The following is an 18,776-nucleotide window of genomic DNA, read 5'->3' as shown; positions in this document are numbered from 1 at the left end:
TGTTAAAACCATGCAATATGGAAAGCAGGTTTTGCATTTTGTTTCAGTAGTTGTTTAATTGGCGATATTTCTAATTGGTTAGCAGGAGTAGTTCAAACCTAGAAGTTAGAATACCATGGTGTAAACGTGTATGTGATTGCAAAACAAAAAAACTTTTTGCCACATTTCATTCTCCACCACTTCTGGTATCTATTCATGCCTCGCTGGTAATCTTTTGTTGAATAGTTTTTTTCCCCTATTGTTCTCAAGAACTAAATAACTCAAACTAGTCACCTCGCATCAAAACTAATTTGACATTTGAAATCAGCTACAAAACTGTTTCCAAGACCAGTGTGCCCCTTTAATTAAGGTTAGGCCGGGAGCTACCTCAGGTAGAGCTTACTGCTTGGACCAACAAGCTCACCAAAAGGCTCCCTCTTCTCACCAATGTTACAGCCGATGTAACGAGTGAGGTGAACTCTAGCCTCTGGAAGCAGATGCTGGTTTGGTGGTCCAAGAGCTCAAAAACGAAACTGCAGAACTTTGGCATAGCACGAAGTCTGCTAATGAAGCCACAGAAACATTGACAGAAGAATGTCAGCAAGTGCTGGCAACCTACAAGGCTGTGGACGTGCAGAACTAGAAGCTTGCAAGGCGGGTGTTGGAACTCAAACGGTATTCCCACAAGAATAACGTCTAAGCGAAAGGCATTCTGTGCACTCAAGGTGAAAATCGCCTCGTGGTCATTAAAGTAATCACAGAAAAAAATTGAGTGCCCCATCAACAAGAGCAACTCTTGACACTGTTCATAGCGTACCTTCACCCTCAGACATGAAGCAGGTTTTGCCCTGTGCAAAGAAAGCAGACATCGACTCAGCCCCTGCATATTTATACACGCAGGGGTTGAGCACTCAGCCCGTACAACAAAACACTGTTCGCAAAGGCACTCTCACTGGACAAGAAAACAACTGACAGTTCCTCTGTGGACTGCACAATCAAAGCATGGAAGGCAACTCGCAGCAAGGTCTTCATGGTTCGACGTGGACCTTGCAGCCTGTGCTAACAAATTAACCATCACGTGCCACGACGTCTCACAGCAAAGTGCCTAGACTAATTGATCGTCGGGTTCAATGAGCCGTAGTGGAGGGCTCTGGATCTTGGACATGTGCTGAAGTCTTGACACACGGGTGTTCCTCCTTTTCACCTTGGCTGGTCCCTCATTTTTTATAATTTGCATTGCTAAAAGTTGGCCTAATGACTCTGAGAAGAATCTTTGTTGTGCTCCATTGCACTGCGCAGAATATTGCCACAGTGTGACCCCCAGTTGTGGTGGTTCGGCCAAGTTCCCGTTTCCCGAAATCAGGCACAAACCGAGGCACGACCTTCGGTACGGACTGAACTTGACAAATCTAACCTGGTCAGTGAAGGCAAGAACACAATATTTGGTAGTATTTCCCTAGCTCCTCATTGTCCAATTTCTGTGGCAAACTGAAAAATTCCACCCCATTCGAGAAGAAAAATACCGCTGCAATGGGAGACATTAACATCTTAGACACGAATTACTCGGCCCCGAATTACTGTCCACATTGTTCCAATGTTATAAGTGATTAATCAACTCGCCCACTAGCTTGATGGATCGGGAACCTGCATTGGTCACACTTTTACCGATCCCTTGGGAAGAGCAGATGCTGCTCATCAACGCTTGTGGCCGTTAATAGCAGACGTTCATATTTCCGACCGCTGGGTACGCGCCAGTCATGGTGACCGCCTGTGCAGAAAAGAATCCGTGCAGTGCCCCAGCACGTCCGATTCGAGGCAGGGGAGGAGGGGGCCTCACCAGTTCGTCGGCCAGCATGAGCAGCCCGCTGAGGTAGTCGTCCAGGTCCAGGTGGAAGCCCTGCTCCTGGTCCACGCCCACTGCACCAAGCACGGCACACGCTGCTTCACCCCCAACAGGCACCGGGGAAACACACTTGGCTTGGCACACCAATCCCGACTCCGAAGGGCCCCGCTGCTCCAGCCCAGAGACCGCCAGGGCCACAGCAGAGCCAGCCCCCCAAGCCTCCCGGCTGGGGTGGTGAAACGTAGCTGCACTTCACCACCACGTCCAGCATGCCTGACTGTGCTTGCTCCACAGGCTTCCCCTCGCGGGTGCCCTCGTTGTGCAGCGTGCGCTGCTGTTCTTCTGGCTCACAATGCAACCACACTTCAGGCGCGCCACCGGGCCAGGGAGGAAACACGCGTGTCCCCATGCCTCACCTTCCTGCTCCCTTGCACCAAGCACCGTTGCTCGGCTGCATTTCTTTGCAAGGCCCTCAGCAAGTTCCTTTGGTTGGTCTTTTTAGGCAAAGCTCTGCATCACTCGGGCTCCTGTCAACGTGCAAAAACACCTGGTGGCAAAGCCAACTTTACCATGAATGCTCAGCAGGAAACTGCGGCAGCCAGTTTCATCAAAGCTTTCTTAAGAACAATTACACGGCAATTGGCCACCAGGACAACTCTAAAATCACTCCTAGTGACATTTACTCGCCACAATTAGTCCCCAGTGAAATTGTAAACGTCACAGAGTTCTCATCTGCTGTCAGTGAACGGGCATCCACAGGAGGGTATACTTACACAAACACGCTTGGAGTCTGCCATTATTGAAATTTTCCCCACCAAAATCATACAGCCTTGCTCTAAGAAGACACTATCGTTATGCAGATGCGTCATTTGCTTTTCACAATTAGTCAGCTCAGAAGAATCAATGAATTTGCGCCTTTGTTCGAAACTCTGCATGCCCCCTGTTCGCCAGCTTTGTTCACCATCCACCTTGGCAGAATAAAATGGCTGATATTTTTCCCATGTTGTGCCTTAATGGTGCAGCCAGGCACACAAGATCGCCAGGTTGTATGCAGTGATGTGCATTGTCACAGTAGTCATAAGAATTTTAAAGCTTCCTTTTTTTATCAATCATTGGTGACTGTTTTCAAATATCTGTGTGTATTCGTTCATTGTCATCCCTATGAACACCTTGTCAGTGCAGACATTTCAGGAACTTTGAGTGATTAAAGGAGCCATGAAGAGAAAATACAACTTCGTGTAATTTGAAAGAACTAGGATTCAGTATCTCGATCTGCTCCATTACAGCCACAAAAGATGTTTTTTTAACGGAAAAAAAAGCAAGAAGTATTTAAAAACTTTCAAATTTTGCGCCACAGTGACGTGTTATGAGAAAGAATAACGTCATACGGGCCAACAATAAAACATAATTTTCAGTGCGTTAACTGCACGTTAGCATTCAAGTGATGCGGTCAAATGGAACTAGAGGCACCATTACAGACGCCCAGTCATGTGCCGTCGCGACAGGTCAGTTAGGTGGCCACCAATCGCACAAACAAGGTTCCGTGACGTCATACAAAAGTTGCGGGAAATTGGCTAGGGGGTCGCGACTGCTTCAAACGTTTTCTTTAATATCTCCGTTATTTGTTCGAAGATATTGGTATCATTGTTATCGGGACTAAGCAGTCTTTCTAATAAACCCAACTTGTATTTTGTCTTCATGGCTCCTTTAAGAATCAGTGCTGCTTGCAAGCGTGCCAACACACTTGGTGAATTTGCACTAGTTGGGAATTCGCGTGCTACACATGTCTTAAAGGGGTCCTGAAATGACTTCTGCCGATGCATGGATGTACATGTAACCAAATAAAGCAATGTATTAGCAATCTCCTCCTGCAAGAATTTTGTTAAAGCGATGAGTATTAGCCGAGAAATCGTAAATCAAAAACCGCGAATTATCGTCGCGCCGTATTTCCTCCTCCTTTCAACTGTTTCTTCGCTGTTGGCCTCCCCTCCCATGATGCTCCGCTCCTCAGCGGTGACGTACTTCCGCTATTGCGCTCCCACAGACTGCCGTCTGCTACGGGCCAGCTCTTTCGGCTTTTTCATCTCTGTAGACACCATGGACACAGGCTGGAAAAGCGAACGAATGACCTGGCCGCATGTGTGCGGCCTGGCCTTGCCCTTTCGCGGTGTACGTAGCTGCAGGGCTGCAGTTGGTATCGGCGGCGAACTCGCAGCCGCATGGGGAGAATCGTGCGCTCGTTCCCTTTGGTGCACCGCGCACTGTTTATCCAGAAAGCGTGGTCTCAGATGTGGCCCCGCTGGTGCCGGGTGTTATTTTGCGGTGGTTGTAATTCCTACTACCGGCGGCATGTGAAAAAAGACATTTTCAACCGACACAGAACCCGTGAACAAAACGCGCCGGATCGGATCGCTTTATCAGCGGCGATGAACGTGAAGGCGAAGAGCAAACCAACGCTGCACTCGATCAGCGAGAACCCGTGTTCTGACAAGCTGCACCCATGTGTTGCATTCAACACTGACGGGAAAGCGTTTGTTTGCACTTGTTTGGATAGTCGTAAAATGTCCAAACACTCCGGCACTCCGCTAGCAGATCAGCCGGCGAGACATTTCGGAAAACATTTGACAGATGGCGCCGTATGCATTAGTGTGTCGCTACGCAAAACTGATGAGACGCTCTACTAAAACTCCCATCGCGGTGTCACGTAGCGGGACGCAAAAATTTAGCGTTTAGCGTATGCAAAGGCCACAAACGCTGTACTAAAACTCTATTAGCAGCAAAATAGCGTGCGTATGTGAAACCGCTTGCGTTTACAAAGCTGCACGCCGAGCGCGTACGTTTCAAACCTAGTGACATCGTTTAAATACACTGGCAAGCACAGTGTAACGTAGTCAGATATCAACCGTATGCTCAGGCGACAAGCAAGAGCTTGTTTTATGTGGGGCAGAGATTGCGCATAAAGGCCCGTTCGCACTTGCGACGAAAGCGAGTGAGAGCGGCAGGAATTCCGTCGCTTTGTCGCGCGACGATCGTTTTTGTCGAATGGTCGGGACAAATTTTGGTTGCGCGACAGAATTCCCGTCGCTTTCGCTCGCTTTCGTCGCAAGCGGGAATGGAAAGTTCTGCGCGCTGCCGTCTGCTACGCAGCTCGGAGGTAACCGCGCGATCTGCTCGGGTCGGATGAACGCGCACACTCCCGCACGGCAGCGCCCCAAGCGGCAGACGGCCGCGTACATCACTCCCGGCGCCCGCCTGGAGCCCGCCCTCGGCACACTAGCCAGTATATTTCAGGCACTATAATGGAGGAAAGATTTTTTGCTTCGGATGAACCTAGTTCTTTGCCCCTGTGTTTTTAAATACGTGAAGTGGTTAGCACGTCGTCCTCACGCAGCTCTGTATCGTCGTAGCATCGCTGATTGTCCGAACGAAGCTTGCAGCTAAGCCAATGCAGCGACCGAAGCTGTGTGTGTGTGTGTGCATCGCCTCCTGTGTGTTGTGGACGCGTTCGTTTCGCGATGAAATGCGACATTGTACTTCTGCGGGTGGATAGTGCTTCCCATGGTCTGGATTATCTTTCTCGAACGACGTACCACTCAACCTCGCATGCGGTATGTGCAGTGTGCCTGGCTAAAAGCCTTCTCGCTTGCGCGCCAGAGTTGTGACTTGCTGCTCGTCCCCGCAAACCGGGTGTGAGGTGAGTGCCGAATTTACGACGGGCAGGAGGAGGCAACTCATCGTCTGTCAATCGCGGTTCAGACTTGCAACGCATGTTGTGACGTTGCGTTCGTTCGAAACGCATCTCTGGATTGTTTTGAAGTTGAATAAAATGTACGCGTCAAACCCGGGCATTCGGCTCAGGGCGTTCTCTGCGATTGCACCAAAGAAGTGCCACGGGACTTTCTTTATGGTACGTACTCACGTAAGATAAAATCCACGTCGTGTTATGGCCGTGTTGCATTCAATACAAACGGTTAAGCGTTTGTTTACTCTTGTTTCGTTTGTCGTAAAATGTCAAAGCACTCCGGCACTCCGCTGGCAGATCAGCCGGCGAGCCGACGCTGAGCAGACGACTCATCTCTTTGCCGGAAGTGCGTGAAAAAGCCGCCCAATAGCAGGATGTCTAGCTCATGACGAACATCTGGGAATCGATGATGTAGACATGTGAAGATGGCGGCGTCCAAAAACACGAAGGAAAGGGTGAGAAAAAAGCGACAAACTTTGCAACAAAAGTGTGAGCTTGCCGCTGCGCGTAAAAGAGTAATACTTGGCACAGGTGACGTTGGCGACCCAATCTAGCGATTGCGCTAGTTCATTTAGTGTGCTCAAAATGCCTTTCAGGGCCCCTTTAATTGCTCTGCGGTGCCCCTTGTTCAGGCTGACTACTCACTGTTGTCCTTGCATTGGCGTGTGCTTTGTTCGTACAATTTTTTTGCTGATAACTTGAGATATTTTGTTATTCGCTTCGTTTGTTATTCAGGCCAAACCGGCAATATCCAAGGCTTGGGTGTCTTGCCGGGTATCTACCGAACAGACTTTTCCGATTCATTTCCTAAGCAGCTCAACCCTGCATATAGTGTATCCGTTAAATGCTCTGTCGCTCCGGTGCAATTGTATTAGCTGATGATTTTCTGTGGACAGCACCAGGCCGATAGGTTTGCTTTCCACAAAGGAGGTTTTTAGATGAAGCCATCCTCCTCAAAAGAAAGAGCAAGACACAGGCTCTGGCCTGTGTCTTGCTCATCACAACCGTAGTAGAACCAAAAACACAATGTTTGAGCCATGGTTTCAGGCATGGTGCATCATGGCGGTCGTATCTCGTGGCTCAATTGGGGCTCTCCGGCACAGGAAGGTACGGGTAAACGAGTTTGGCGCTTAAAGGTGCAAATGGCACAGCCGTTCCACCCGATTGTTGAATAGCCTTTACAAAACCCTGCTCGTTCATTAGGCATCTAAGGCAGCAGAAATTCCGTTAGCGATTACCTCGGTGAGCACCTTGTAGACGATAAGCTGATCGACCTCTAATTGTTCACGTCCTTCATGTCATTTTCTGATGGATTAGGATGATGTGCACATAATTCCAAGATTCCAGTACACTCACCGTCATTAGGCATTGTGTGTACAGGTTTGCCAGTTTTTCTAGTACAATTTCTCCGCCATCCTTCAAGAGGTCTGCTGCTATCCAATCCTCCCCAGGTGCTTTGCCCCCTCACATTTCTTTCACAGCCTTCCTTCCTTCTTTTGTCATCACTGGTTGGATGTCTACCTCCTCTGAACTACTTTCTCGTTGGGTATTATCCTAGATGTCACGGCTATTGCACAGATCTCTCTATAACTCCTCGGCTACTATAACTACTTTATCCCTATTTGCATTGACATTGCCATGCTTGTCTTTATGTGCATACACGATTCTTCCCCACGCCTAGACGCCTCTTCACTGCTTTCAGGCTGCCTCCATTCTTTATGGCATGCTCAATCCTCTACATATTATGCTTCCATATGTCAGCTGTCTTATTAACTTCGAAAGCTCCGTTAGTTCTATTCTGTCAGCTGGGGTGGATATTGTCATGATTTGCCGTTTCCTAATTAGATCTTTCGTCTCCTGTGAAAGTTTACCAGTATGCTGTCTAGCCATAGTGCCCCCGACTTCTACTGCACACTCCGTGATAATGCGTGTAAAGTTGTCGCTGGCTTCCTGTGTCGTAAGCTCGGCTTCCTCGTTAAGAGCCGAGTATCAGTTCTGCAGCGCGATCCTGAATTCTTCTACTTTACGCCTTACTGTTGGCTCATTTATCGGCTTCTTTCGTACTAGCTTGCTACGGCCCCTCCTCAAATCCAGCCTAATTCGAGATCTTACCATACGGTGATCACTACACCTAACCCTTCTGAGCACTTCCAGATCCTTCACGATGCCAGGGTTATCGCATAATATGAAGTCTATTCCATTTTTATGCTCCCCATTCGGGCTCCTCCACGTCCACTTCCGGCTCTCCCGTTTGCAGAAGAAGGTATTCATTATGCGTAGGTTATTCCGTTAGCTGAACTCGACTAGCAGGTCCCCCCTGCTATTCTACAGCCCAGACCATAGTTCCCAACTGCCTTGTCTCCAGCCTGATTCTTGCTTACTTCAGCATTGAAGTAAGTCTCCCATAACTACGGTATACTGTGCCGTTTTTACTTTAGCCCTTGCCGATTCTGCATCTAGATAGAAGCGTTAAACTAAGTAGCTGGTCGTCGTGGCTGGATGTGGGCGCGTAGCCCAGTACCACCTCGAGTTTGTACCTCTTGTTGAGCCTAACTACAAGACCTGCTACCCTTTTGTTAATGCTATAGTATTCGTCTATGTTGCCAGCTATGCTTTTATTGACTAGAAATCCCCCTCCCAGTTCTCTTCTGTCCACTACACCACGGCAACATAGGACGTGTCCATTTTGCAGCCCTGTAAAGGCTTCACCTGTCCTCCTAACCTCACTAATACCCTTGACACACGGCCGCCTAAGAGGCCTTTGCAGAGAAGGACTGCTACCGAAACAGCGTTCGCCTCGGTGACACATGACAAAAGAGAATCTCCTTCACCGCAGCGGGCGTTTCCCGTAAGGGGTGTTCGCCTATCTCCTTTCCCGCACGAAAAGAAGCAGCTAGCAGCGCAGCCTCGTAAGCAGGCGCTTGCAAGTCATAAGCTTCCCACAACTTAGTGAGACCAAATGCGATTTCATAATAATTTCATAAATTGTTATAACTGCAATGAAATAAATTGCACCAAACAAGTCCAATTGTAATGTATTTTTGTAAACATCTGCGCACTGTTGCCAGATTAGGCACGAAACATAGGCTAAAAAATAGGGTTGGCAGCTTTCCCTGAAAAAAAAAAAAAAAAGCCCTGGGGGGGGTATATAGAATGTTAAATTTGTGTTGAAAAAAAGATGCCATGTTTTTGACATGCAGTGCTATTTATTGTAGTGTTTCCTTAGAGAGAAGTCAACATAACGTTTGTACTGAAAGTGATTTCACTGAAAAGTAACCGCAATTGCTGACCGCGGCGGTAGCATTTCATTGTTTTGTTCCTCCCTTAGGTCCCCCTCCATCTCAGGCAGCGCGCTCGCCCGCGTATTTTCTCTGCTCGCATGTCTTTGCGCAGCTTGTAGACACATATTCATCGTCTTAGTTATTGAATTGACGCTTATGAAACACCAAAACGGACATAATCACGGCAGAAGGGCCAAAAAACCGGCCAATGACGGCCGGTTTTAGATATGGACCGGCAACCGGCCCACTGTTTAAAAAACCAGTCGGGCCGGTCCTGAACCGGGCAGGTGGCAACCCTACTAAAAAAAGCACTCCATCGTTGCTGTTTAATACAAATATGTGAAATTGCCCATTTATTCTTTCTAAACAAATAAAACACACAGTTCCTATCTAAAATATTAAAAAAGGTCTATTAGCCGCACTTTATTTTTGTTATCGTGCATGCTTTTTCCACAGAACTGCTAGCGCCACTTTATTGGTGTGTCAGTTACAGCAACTACATAAAGGAGATCGGGGGTTGCTGTGTGTCAGGAGCGCCACTCCTTTCCACAAAATGTCTTTTGATGCGGCGAAAGGGGTTTAGTTTAAAGGAGATTAGCATTGCCGTGTGTCACAGGTATAAGCCCTATTACATCCCCTTTAAAGGACAACTGCACTCAAATTTTTTCTTTGTCCAAATTTGTCCAAATAACTAGTCTATGCTCTTAAAATCACACTGGTGAAATCCTAAGGTTCGCAAGCACACAGCACACTAGGTACCGTCGTTCAAAGTAGCTCCGTGCAAACGACGTTTGCACCTGGCGGAGGTTCGCCGAAACAACTTCCGAGCCACCTGTGACGGAAGCCAACGGAGGCACCCCTGCTAGTTCTAGGTGCCCATCCCAGGGGAGCACGCCAAGGCGCTTGGAGGAGGCCCGAAGTATGCCTTCGAGCACTGGGTGAGCCCCCCCCCCCAGCAGCTGGTCCTGTCCAAGGCAGTCATCACCTGAGCATGTACGGGTGCGTTGTTCTGACGAGTGTGTTGACGTTTTGCTGCCTAAGCGAAACCCAGTTGGTTTTGTTGCAGGCTGGTGTGCTTCCAGCGGTTACTTTCCTACAGAGAAGGGGGTTTCACCTAGAGAGCTGCTTTTTGAAAAAGCTGGGGCAGCAACGGAAAAAAAATTTTAAGCTCGTCTAGGTCAAAGAGAGGAGTACGTATAAAAGAACAAGCCCTGCGCCTGCTAGAAGAGTAAAATCTCGAGGAAGTGCGCGCATCTGTTAAGGAGTCGTCGTTGGCTCATTTGCAGATTTTTTTCCCACGGAAATGGCCAAGCTCGATATCCCCTTTTGGGCCACTGCTACGGAAAGGGGCACAAGGCAGCGTGTGGTATCGCGATACCTTCAGAGCCAGCTTAAGACACTGATGGTGCAACATTCCTTCCATGTTAAAAATTCCGTCGCACTCGTAAAGTTTTTACAGGGCAAGAATCTGGATGAGCGCTGTGCCCTCACCGTGGATGTAGGAGGCCTGTACTATTCCATACCGCATGACACCCTTCCGACTTCTGTTAAAGGGGCCCTAAACACATCTCCAACGGTTGTGATTTTACGTGCGCATTGTTGCAGTACTATTCAAGGAATGTCCTGCCTTAAAAATGGTTTAAATGTGTTCAGTATTAGCCGAGCTATCATTCATTAAAAAAGGGTCCACAATAAGGCCTGGTGCATTTACCCTCTCGCCACGCCTCCAAAGCACTGTAGAAGCCGTGATGTCACCAACCAGGCACAAGACCACCTAGAGAAAGAGGGCTGGTTCGTGATGCACGCAGCCATTGGCTCCGGTCAGCGGTACGTCATGCTTTTTTTTTTTAGCAGACGACGGCCAATCTCCGCCTTGTACAGCTGCTAACGCTCAGAGGAGCCGGTCGGTGGTCGGCCCGTATTGAACTGCTCCTCGCACCAGCCATGCCCGCATCGGCACGTCAGTTTTATAATAGCGGAAACGAGCGCTTGAACAAGGCCAGGTAGGGGGTTCCCAAACACAACATGCTCACTCACAACAAGAATTGAAGATTTCTATTGGCGACTAGCTCGTGCTAGTGTTTCAGGACGCGCCGCTGTCGCGGTGAACTGGCCCCTCCGAGGTCGGAGAAAAGGCTTACCAACACCGCTTTGCGAGGCCACGCCGACAAAGATCCCCAGCGCAACCTTTCCCTGCACTATCCCCCCATTTCATGCATTTAAAAACTGATTTTCAGCAATAGCCCCGCTCTGGTGGGTGGTGACAAGTTTTACCTGCTGCAGCATGCAGTATTGTCCATACACCGCACAGTGGGCTGCTTGTCGACTGCGCAGGCAGGTGGTGCTTGACACGGTCGCGCATGTAGCGGTTGTTTCCGCCTACACAGACCCTCCTTGTTTTACAACGCTATTCGTACCTTGCAAACGCCGCGCTATATCTACGAACTCAGCTAGGCTCGTGTGATGGATGGTGACGATACACATTCGTCTCTACTAAGATATGCCGTGCCGCCAGTGCAGGAGCATCAGTGCACCCGCATTTCCCCCAGAGCCAGGATTACTGATTGGCTACAGCCTTAAAAAGGGGCCCACCAATAGCGACGCCGCAAGGTCGGTTCAGTGCTTCGTGTGTCGTAGAGGCTGCGCCAGAGCGCGGCAGTGCAGCAGCAAGGAAGCAGTAGGTGAGCAAGGAAAGAAAGAAAGGATCTTTGTTGCGTGTTTGTGCGGCCCCTGCTTTACACAGAGGTGTAATATTTGGTATACATAGTCATGAAGGGGTACACTAGCGATTGCACGATTGAAATGGCAACCTTCAGAGCCTATTTAGGGCCCCTTTAAGATAAGCATAACCGAGGACCATGACAAGTCAAGTTCGGGCAGGGCAGCGGGATTTCTGCGTCAGCCACTTCCACGTGCATCCAACCCGTTGGATATTTTGCTGGGTCGCATCAGAAACCGGAGTGCTCGAATGGACACGTCCCCTGCTTCAATTCGGAACCACTAAAAAATAGATGGCCGCGTATCTGCTCCTTTCGTTGCAAATGTCGACAAAGACGACAGTCGACTGGTAAATGCCAAGTAAATGCCTCCCTTCTCTTTCCGCTCACCTCCTCTGTCTCGTTCCTCCTACGATAACACACTAGGGGTTTGCCAACGCCACCTAGAATAACGACCTCCTCCCCTGAGGCCCTACGTCACCACAGTGAGATGGCGGGCTCCGGGACAGCTCGGATGAGGGAGAGCTGCCGAGCAGAGTTGAGAGAGACGCCCACCTTTCACGTACTGCTTGCGAACTTTGACTTGGCTCATGCTGGCTTTTATGTTGGCTCCGGCTGGCAAATATTAAAGCTCAAAATTGATAATGCTGTGTTTTTATGTCTTTTTCAGCCACAACAAAAATTATTAGATGTATCGTCTTATTTCACAGGAATAATACGCGCTGAATCTGTAAAACTGGAGACGTAATGTATCAAAATGTGTATGAAAAACATATGAAAAGCCGAAGCAGCCGAATATCGGCAGGTTTGTTGGCAACATTAACCTTTGCAAACTTGTCGGTGAGCGCTGCAAAAACCGGTGAAAACGTTGCTTGTGTTATTGACAAGAATTTCCGAATGGAATAGCGCTCCTTGTTGACAAGTGCTTCTTGCCTCTGTGGAATAGCTCCTGAGATGCCTGGTTGTTGTGGCACGCCGAATTGCAAGTCTAATTATGATGGCGGAGCAAGCGTACGTGTCTACCGGTTTCCAAGTAATCCTACGCGACATGCAGCGTGGACAAAGGCGATCTGCCATGAAGATTGCACGCCTACAAAGTACTGAGTCATAAGCTTTAACATCTCACTTTGCTGTTCTGATACGAGCTTTTCGAGATGGAAGTGGATATTTTGCCGGCTGCCGGCATTTTGTTCTCACGTGATATATGTCGGCACAACGCTGGCGCTGCCGTCACAACTGGCAGAGTGCGGCAAAATTACTGAAGCAGAAAATGCCGGCAGCCGCATTCCGCGACTGTTGTGATTCATGACAGAAAGCGGCATTTTCTGTTCTACTTAATTATGCCGGCCAATGAAATGTTTTACTGAAAGCGAGTGCACTGCCCTGTGTGGATACATGGCCGGCAGCAGGAGTCTGCTGAATTGACTGCCGGCAGCATATATCTCTACCAGCTAAAATATATGCTGCACGATGTTTCATTCCTTATGCCGGCAGTTTTTACGCCTGTTAATTAATTCCGCCGACCTCTTATCACGTCGAAAGACTGTCAGGTGGGCTAGTTGGTACTTGTCAGCACGTGTCCTGTCTCCCTTCTTTTTCAAACTCCGTCGTCTTTGCGTTGTTTTTCCATCGATTACGAACTGATCACACCGACACAACACTGGGTCCACCGTCGCAAAGGGTGCTGGCAATACAATGCATTATATCCTGGACACATTAATACGTGCATTATACAGTAGTGACTGCACCAGCTATTGAACCGGCCATTTGACATCATAGAAACAGCCAGCCAATAGGACGACACTGGCGGCATAAAAACAGTCGCGGAAAAATGCCGGCTGCCGCCAAACTAACCACTTCCTTTCGGGACAGTGGCCGTTCTCAACACAACGTGCGAATCAAAAAAAGTTATTTTAACGCTTGTGCATTTACTGCGGTCTCACAAACTGTCATTTGTTTCAGGTGTGCGAGAAGCACTTTGTGGCTTCCAACTTCGTCAGAGCCACGTCGTATACCGAAGAAAGCACCGGCAAAGCGATTACCGTGCCACTGAAGCTCACTCGGCCGAAGCCAAGTGCCGTGCCAACCGTGTTTCCAAATTGCCCGAAGTATACATCTCGAACGGTGCCCGTCCGGGAAGCACCGCAAGAAAAGGAGGCACGCTTGGAAGCTGAATCTCTCCGCAAGGTGATGGAGCTTTCTCTGGCAGCTCAAGAAGAGGAGGACAAGAAGAACAAAATAGGGAGTTTCCAGGAATTGTGCGATGCTCTTCAACAGTTTGCAACCTCCGAGTTTTGGACCGTTGTCAGGAAGAATTCCAAGGTTTTTTTTTTCTTCCTGGACTTGGATATTCAACAGGCTCCTGCTGTGAGCTCTTCGGTGAGAGTGTCGACAGACCTTGCCGTGGAAATGTGTGTGGGGGAAACCCGCATTAAGGCACTCGTGGATGTGGCTGTGCCATCGAAGTTAACCGACCTAAGAAAACTAAGGGGTGCGCTTGATTCTTTGGAGCAGTTGTACGATGGTCGTACTACTGATTCCACCAAGAGTGTTGACTACCTGCTGACTCGTGTCGGTGCTGTTGGAGGAACTTACCGTTGAACACGAGGCAAAAGACTTGCAGGGTTGGCGCTTTCAGGTATTGAGGTTTGTAAGAAGTCAAGTGGAACTTGTACTGAAAGGTGTTTCACACTATCCGCCAGACCTTCTCGTATTTGCCAGTCTTCTGCACACAATATCGCCACATGCCTATAGGTTTATTAGAGGCTCACTGAGCATCAAGTTGCCGCATCCAGACACTATAAGGCGATTATGTTCGTCATACCAGGTCAGCCCTACGTTAAAGCAACAACATTCTAGTTTTCTTAGCTATGCAAAGAAGATTGTGAGCTCGATGAAAGAGTATGAGCGAACAGTAACACTTATGATGGACGAAATCCACACTCAACCGTTTTTCGATTTCAAAGGCGGTTTCATCACAGGTGCTGCAGTCAATAGCTCGTGTGCCCAGCTAAGACAGCATATGTGTTCATGACGCAGAGTCTCCTCTCCAGTAAAAAAGATGCAGTGCATATTCTGCCAGTTGCACAGGTCGAAGCATGTACACTGCACAAGGTATTGCGAAAGCTTATCGTTGAGCCTGAAGCGCTTGGGTTCATAGTACAGTAGAATCTCGATAAACGGAAATCGCTGAATAAGCAGAATTGCCGCTTAACCGGAACAGTAGCCGGCAAGTTGGTTGGTTTTGTATTCAGATAACGTAAAAAAACTTCCGGTAATCGGAACTAAAATTTCTGCATCACCGTGTAAACGGAACTAGAATCGGAACTTCTTCCGATACCCCTCAGCATGAGAATCAGCTTTTTACGGTTCCGGCTGTTTCGTTCTTGTTTTTTTTTTTTCTTCCTCCATGCTTTTTTAGCCTCGTTGGCCTTGTAAGCCTCGTCTCGTAAGTGGTTAGCCGTGTTAGCGCAACGAATGCAACATCGCAGTTCTTGTTCCAGTCGTTCGGTCTCGATTCAAGACGCCGAGGTTACAGGGCTCAGCTCCTGTCGCCTCGTTCGTGCCATCATGGTGCTACAGTTGAACCTCGATATAACGAACCTCGATTTAACGAAATTCACAATATAACGAATTTTTTCAAGTTTTCTATCAAAATTTTGCTAAATGCATGTATTTTTATCTCGATTTTACGAAGTAATTTCAAGCGGCGCTTCCGATTTAACGAAGTCATGGCGAGAAAAGAAGAACGAAATTCCGGTCGAGGCACGTTTTATTTTGCCTCTCAGAGCCTACATTGAAAACATTCAGTACTCACATTAACTCTTAAATGGCTAAAATGAAAGAAAAGCGGTGAATTATGCGGTTGACAACAATTAAAAGCGATGAAAGAAGCTGTTCGAAATCCGCTAGCGGTCATGAACGGTTCAATAGTGCGGCCACCATTTTGACGTCTCCATCGTTGCCTACGCCAGTGCCCTCTATGCTTAGGCTGCCGAAGCCTATTTCAAGTGTTTTTTCTACGCGTCCTTGCTCACGGTGCTGCTGCTCTAGGTTGTGCTCGCTGATAACCACCTCAATATTTTGTTGGTGCATCATTAGACGAGTCTTCTAAGCAGAATGAGCACTCCAAGGGAAAGACAAGTGTTCTGAACAAGAGCCCGAGGAAGTGTCAGTGAAACCGAAGGCCACCGAAGTGATGGGTGCTATCGACGTTCTGCGGAGGCACGCAGGCGCACGTGAATGTTTCAGAGCAAGCCTTGATAGCGCTGTCAGCATACGAGCGTCACGTAAAGCCCACCCTGGTCAAGAAACGCCAAGCACTGCTTACGGATTTCTGTACTACGGCTTGAACATTCAGTGCTGGTGGCAATAAATTGCTCTCCGAACGTGGCCAAAACGTGTTCCTTAGACAGCTGCGATGCGGAGAAATCGGTTTCTTTAGGGCTCAGCGGGCATAAAAGTAATTGCTTAATCGAAGTTGGCCAGGAGATATTTAATGCAAGCTTCCGCTTTAGCGGGAGCACGTAAGCGCTGCTCCACAAAGTGAAGCGGTCCGCGTGTACTCCGCTCAATTCTCAATCTCGAGTGTCGTGGTTGCATCACGCGCCCATACTGCAGAGCCTTTGTGCATTAAAAAAGTCTTTCGAAAGTCTTTCGAAAGCACCCTTCCGCTGTTGGCCCACCGCACCCCTCAATGCCGCGCCTAAGCCTACCACTGAACGGACGAAAAGAGGCGTAACTTCGAACCAGCACCTCGCCGGGGTGAAGTTCACGGGCTTAAATGCGGGTTCAATTGACTAACAGCGGCGTTTAACTCTTTCACGACGGCGCCATAGGCAATCGGAAGCCGGCGTCCGATGATTTTAAATCTCCCGCAAAATCTGAAACCTGCGCTCCACAGACAACTATCGCCATCTGGTGTGTTCATTGGCAACTTCTCTTTCAAGTTCGGTTTCGTTTCTTTATGTGTCTCGTGTGGTGGTGGCGTAGCAAGAGAAATTTGAACCGACGGTAGAGGGGAGGAGGAGGAAAAATGGCATTGGGTTCGCGGTGCACTCCGCACAATCGGACTGCTGTAGCAAGCACTTCGGCACTTCCTGCTGTCGATTTTTCTAATTCCAGCAGCAGTGACGGGTCAAGCAATGATGTGGGATCTTCAGATTTCAGTTAGGACGACGAAGCTCCGGTTCAGGTGCCTCGCACTTCAACAAGCGCTGGCAGGTAATTTCGTTGTGACTCCGCGCTGTATATATAAACAAAACGTGCTTCTTATCTGACGACTGCGGTTTTGATTTTGTGTTCAAGGTCTCGACAACGTACGGCCGGGATATTTTGCCAAATGCACCGCGCCGTATCGCACTATCACCTTCAAGATAACCTGGCGCTCGGGTCAGATTACCGCTGCAGGGTTCAGGTGCGACGCTTGTTGAGAGCGCTGGATTTTTTTTCTTGTTTTTTACCACCGAACTGATAAGGATTTTGTGCGAGGACACAAAAGAGTATACCGTAATTACCTGATTCTAACGCGCACAGATTTTCCTGACAAAAAAAACGAAAAAACTTGCACCTCCGATTGCAACGCACACGGAACTGTGTGAGCAAGAAAAACGAATGCGAGAGAAACGGGTGATTTATTTCCCGAAGTAATCTCACTCATCTCACTCCTCGTCGCTCTCCGCTGACCAAAACATCTCGTCCTCGGTGCCGTCAAGCACGTTCGCGACGCCACACTTCTGAACTGACGTTCAACCATGGTCGATGGGATCGTGGCCCACGCCTCACATGCCCATCCCGCGAGCTTTTCCAGAGGCGCACGCTTCAGCCGACTGCTCGTTTTGAACGCGTGAGAGCCGCTGCTGCCATTACTGTTGTCAAGCGCGCAAGTGGAACGATTTGACGATTTTTGTGAACGCCGATAAAAGAGCCTAGGCGCCTATGCTTCCTGCGTCCGAAAAATCGTTGCTAAAAGCTTTAGCGCCATCTTGAGATGGCGATGATGATGGGTGGGACGAAATTTCCGTTGTTTGGGTTTCGGTTTCGTATCCGATTCGAACGCGCATGCGATTTTTCGACCTATTTTTCCGGAAAAAAAAATTCGCGTTAGAATCGGGTAAATACGGTACTTGGATGCACATTTTACAGAGACTCACTCACCCTTGAGTGCCTTCGCGGCGTGGCACAGCCGTCAGTTGCGCTAGGTTGAAGGGTCCTCAAAAATCCAAAACTTGGTGTACACTGTTGATTTATATATTGAATCATAGCCAAGGAACGTAGGAACAATTAGTATATCTCAAAATTCCTGAAATAATTGTTAGTCTCGGTAACAGTGCCGATTTGTGTTTTTCGTATATTTTCTTGGGAGCTTTTTTCTGATTACTTGACGAATAAACTGTAAAAAATTAAACCTTTAATAAAACTGCTGCTTTGTGTTTGGAAGAGCAATCTATAAGCTACAACTTCATGCATAGCAAGGCTAAGTGTGTCCAGTAGCTCAAGACAAAAAAATACGTTTTGTGGAAGCACTCAAAATCGGCCGTTTTTCCACCGTAACGAAAGAGTTAATAGTGACCGAAATGAAAAAAAGAAAAAGTGAAAACCTAGTGTGCTATCATATTTAATGAGGCGTTGCGGAAAAAGCACCGGTGTTACGATGACATGAACTACTGTCGGCTATCCTAATTCCATTGCCTAAGTGTTGAAGCTCTTAATTCACACAATTTTCGCGGCCAGTTTTAGTACAAATTTCGCTTTAAGTGGAGAGGTAACTACAAAGCAGTTGTTTCTGAGCGATGGGCAAGGTTTTGAAACCTCAATAACAGGTTAAATTAATTGTAAAATCGAAACCTCGCTTTTACGAAATTCTCGATTTAACGAAATTTTCGCCCGCAAGTACGACTTCGCTATATCGAGGTTTAACTGTATTCGCGCTTCATTACGACGTTGCCGTCTTCTAAATTCGGTGGCTCGTAAGCACTCGCGAAGTTCCGGCCTCTAGCCTCCGTGAAAATGCAGTTGCAAGGACTCAAACAAAAATAATTGATGCATTTTGTGGTGCACAGTGACTCAATGTTGCCAAATCAACTTTGTGAATGCTCCGCCTAAGCCTCTTGTAGTTGTATTGCTTTCTGAAAAACTACCCGCTACATTCACCTTCTAGTGCTTAGAGTTCCATTAAATGCCCTCACGAGTGTGCACGTACATAAATTTGCACC

The 18,776-nt window shown here is 48.1% G+C and overlaps 1 protein-coding gene across 1 annotated transcript in view; it reads right to left on the bottom strand.

Moving 5' to 3' along the window:
- The window catches only part of Trsn (translin), a 56,558-nt gene that overhangs the window by 17,114 nt on the left and 20,668 nt on the right, over nt 1-18,776 (bottom strand). Inside the window, exon 5 of the mRNA XM_077707861.1 lies at nt 1,817-1,896. Coding sequence (XP_077563987.1) covers nt 1,817-1,896 — 80 coding nt within the window. The remainder of the gene's footprint in view (nt 1-1,816; nt 1,897-18,776) is intronic.

The sequence above is a fragment of the Haemaphysalis longicornis genome, unplaced genomic scaffold (genome assembly GCF_048455015.1).
Source record: "Haemaphysalis longicornis isolate Haplotype H1 unplaced genomic scaffold, Haemaphysalis longicornis Haplotype H1 scaffold_4, whole genome shotgun sequence".
NCBI classification, from domain to species: Eukaryota; Metazoa; Arthropoda; class Arachnida; order Ixodida; family Ixodidae; genus Haemaphysalis; species Haemaphysalis longicornis.
This window is presented reverse-complemented; position numbering and strand designations above follow the sequence as displayed.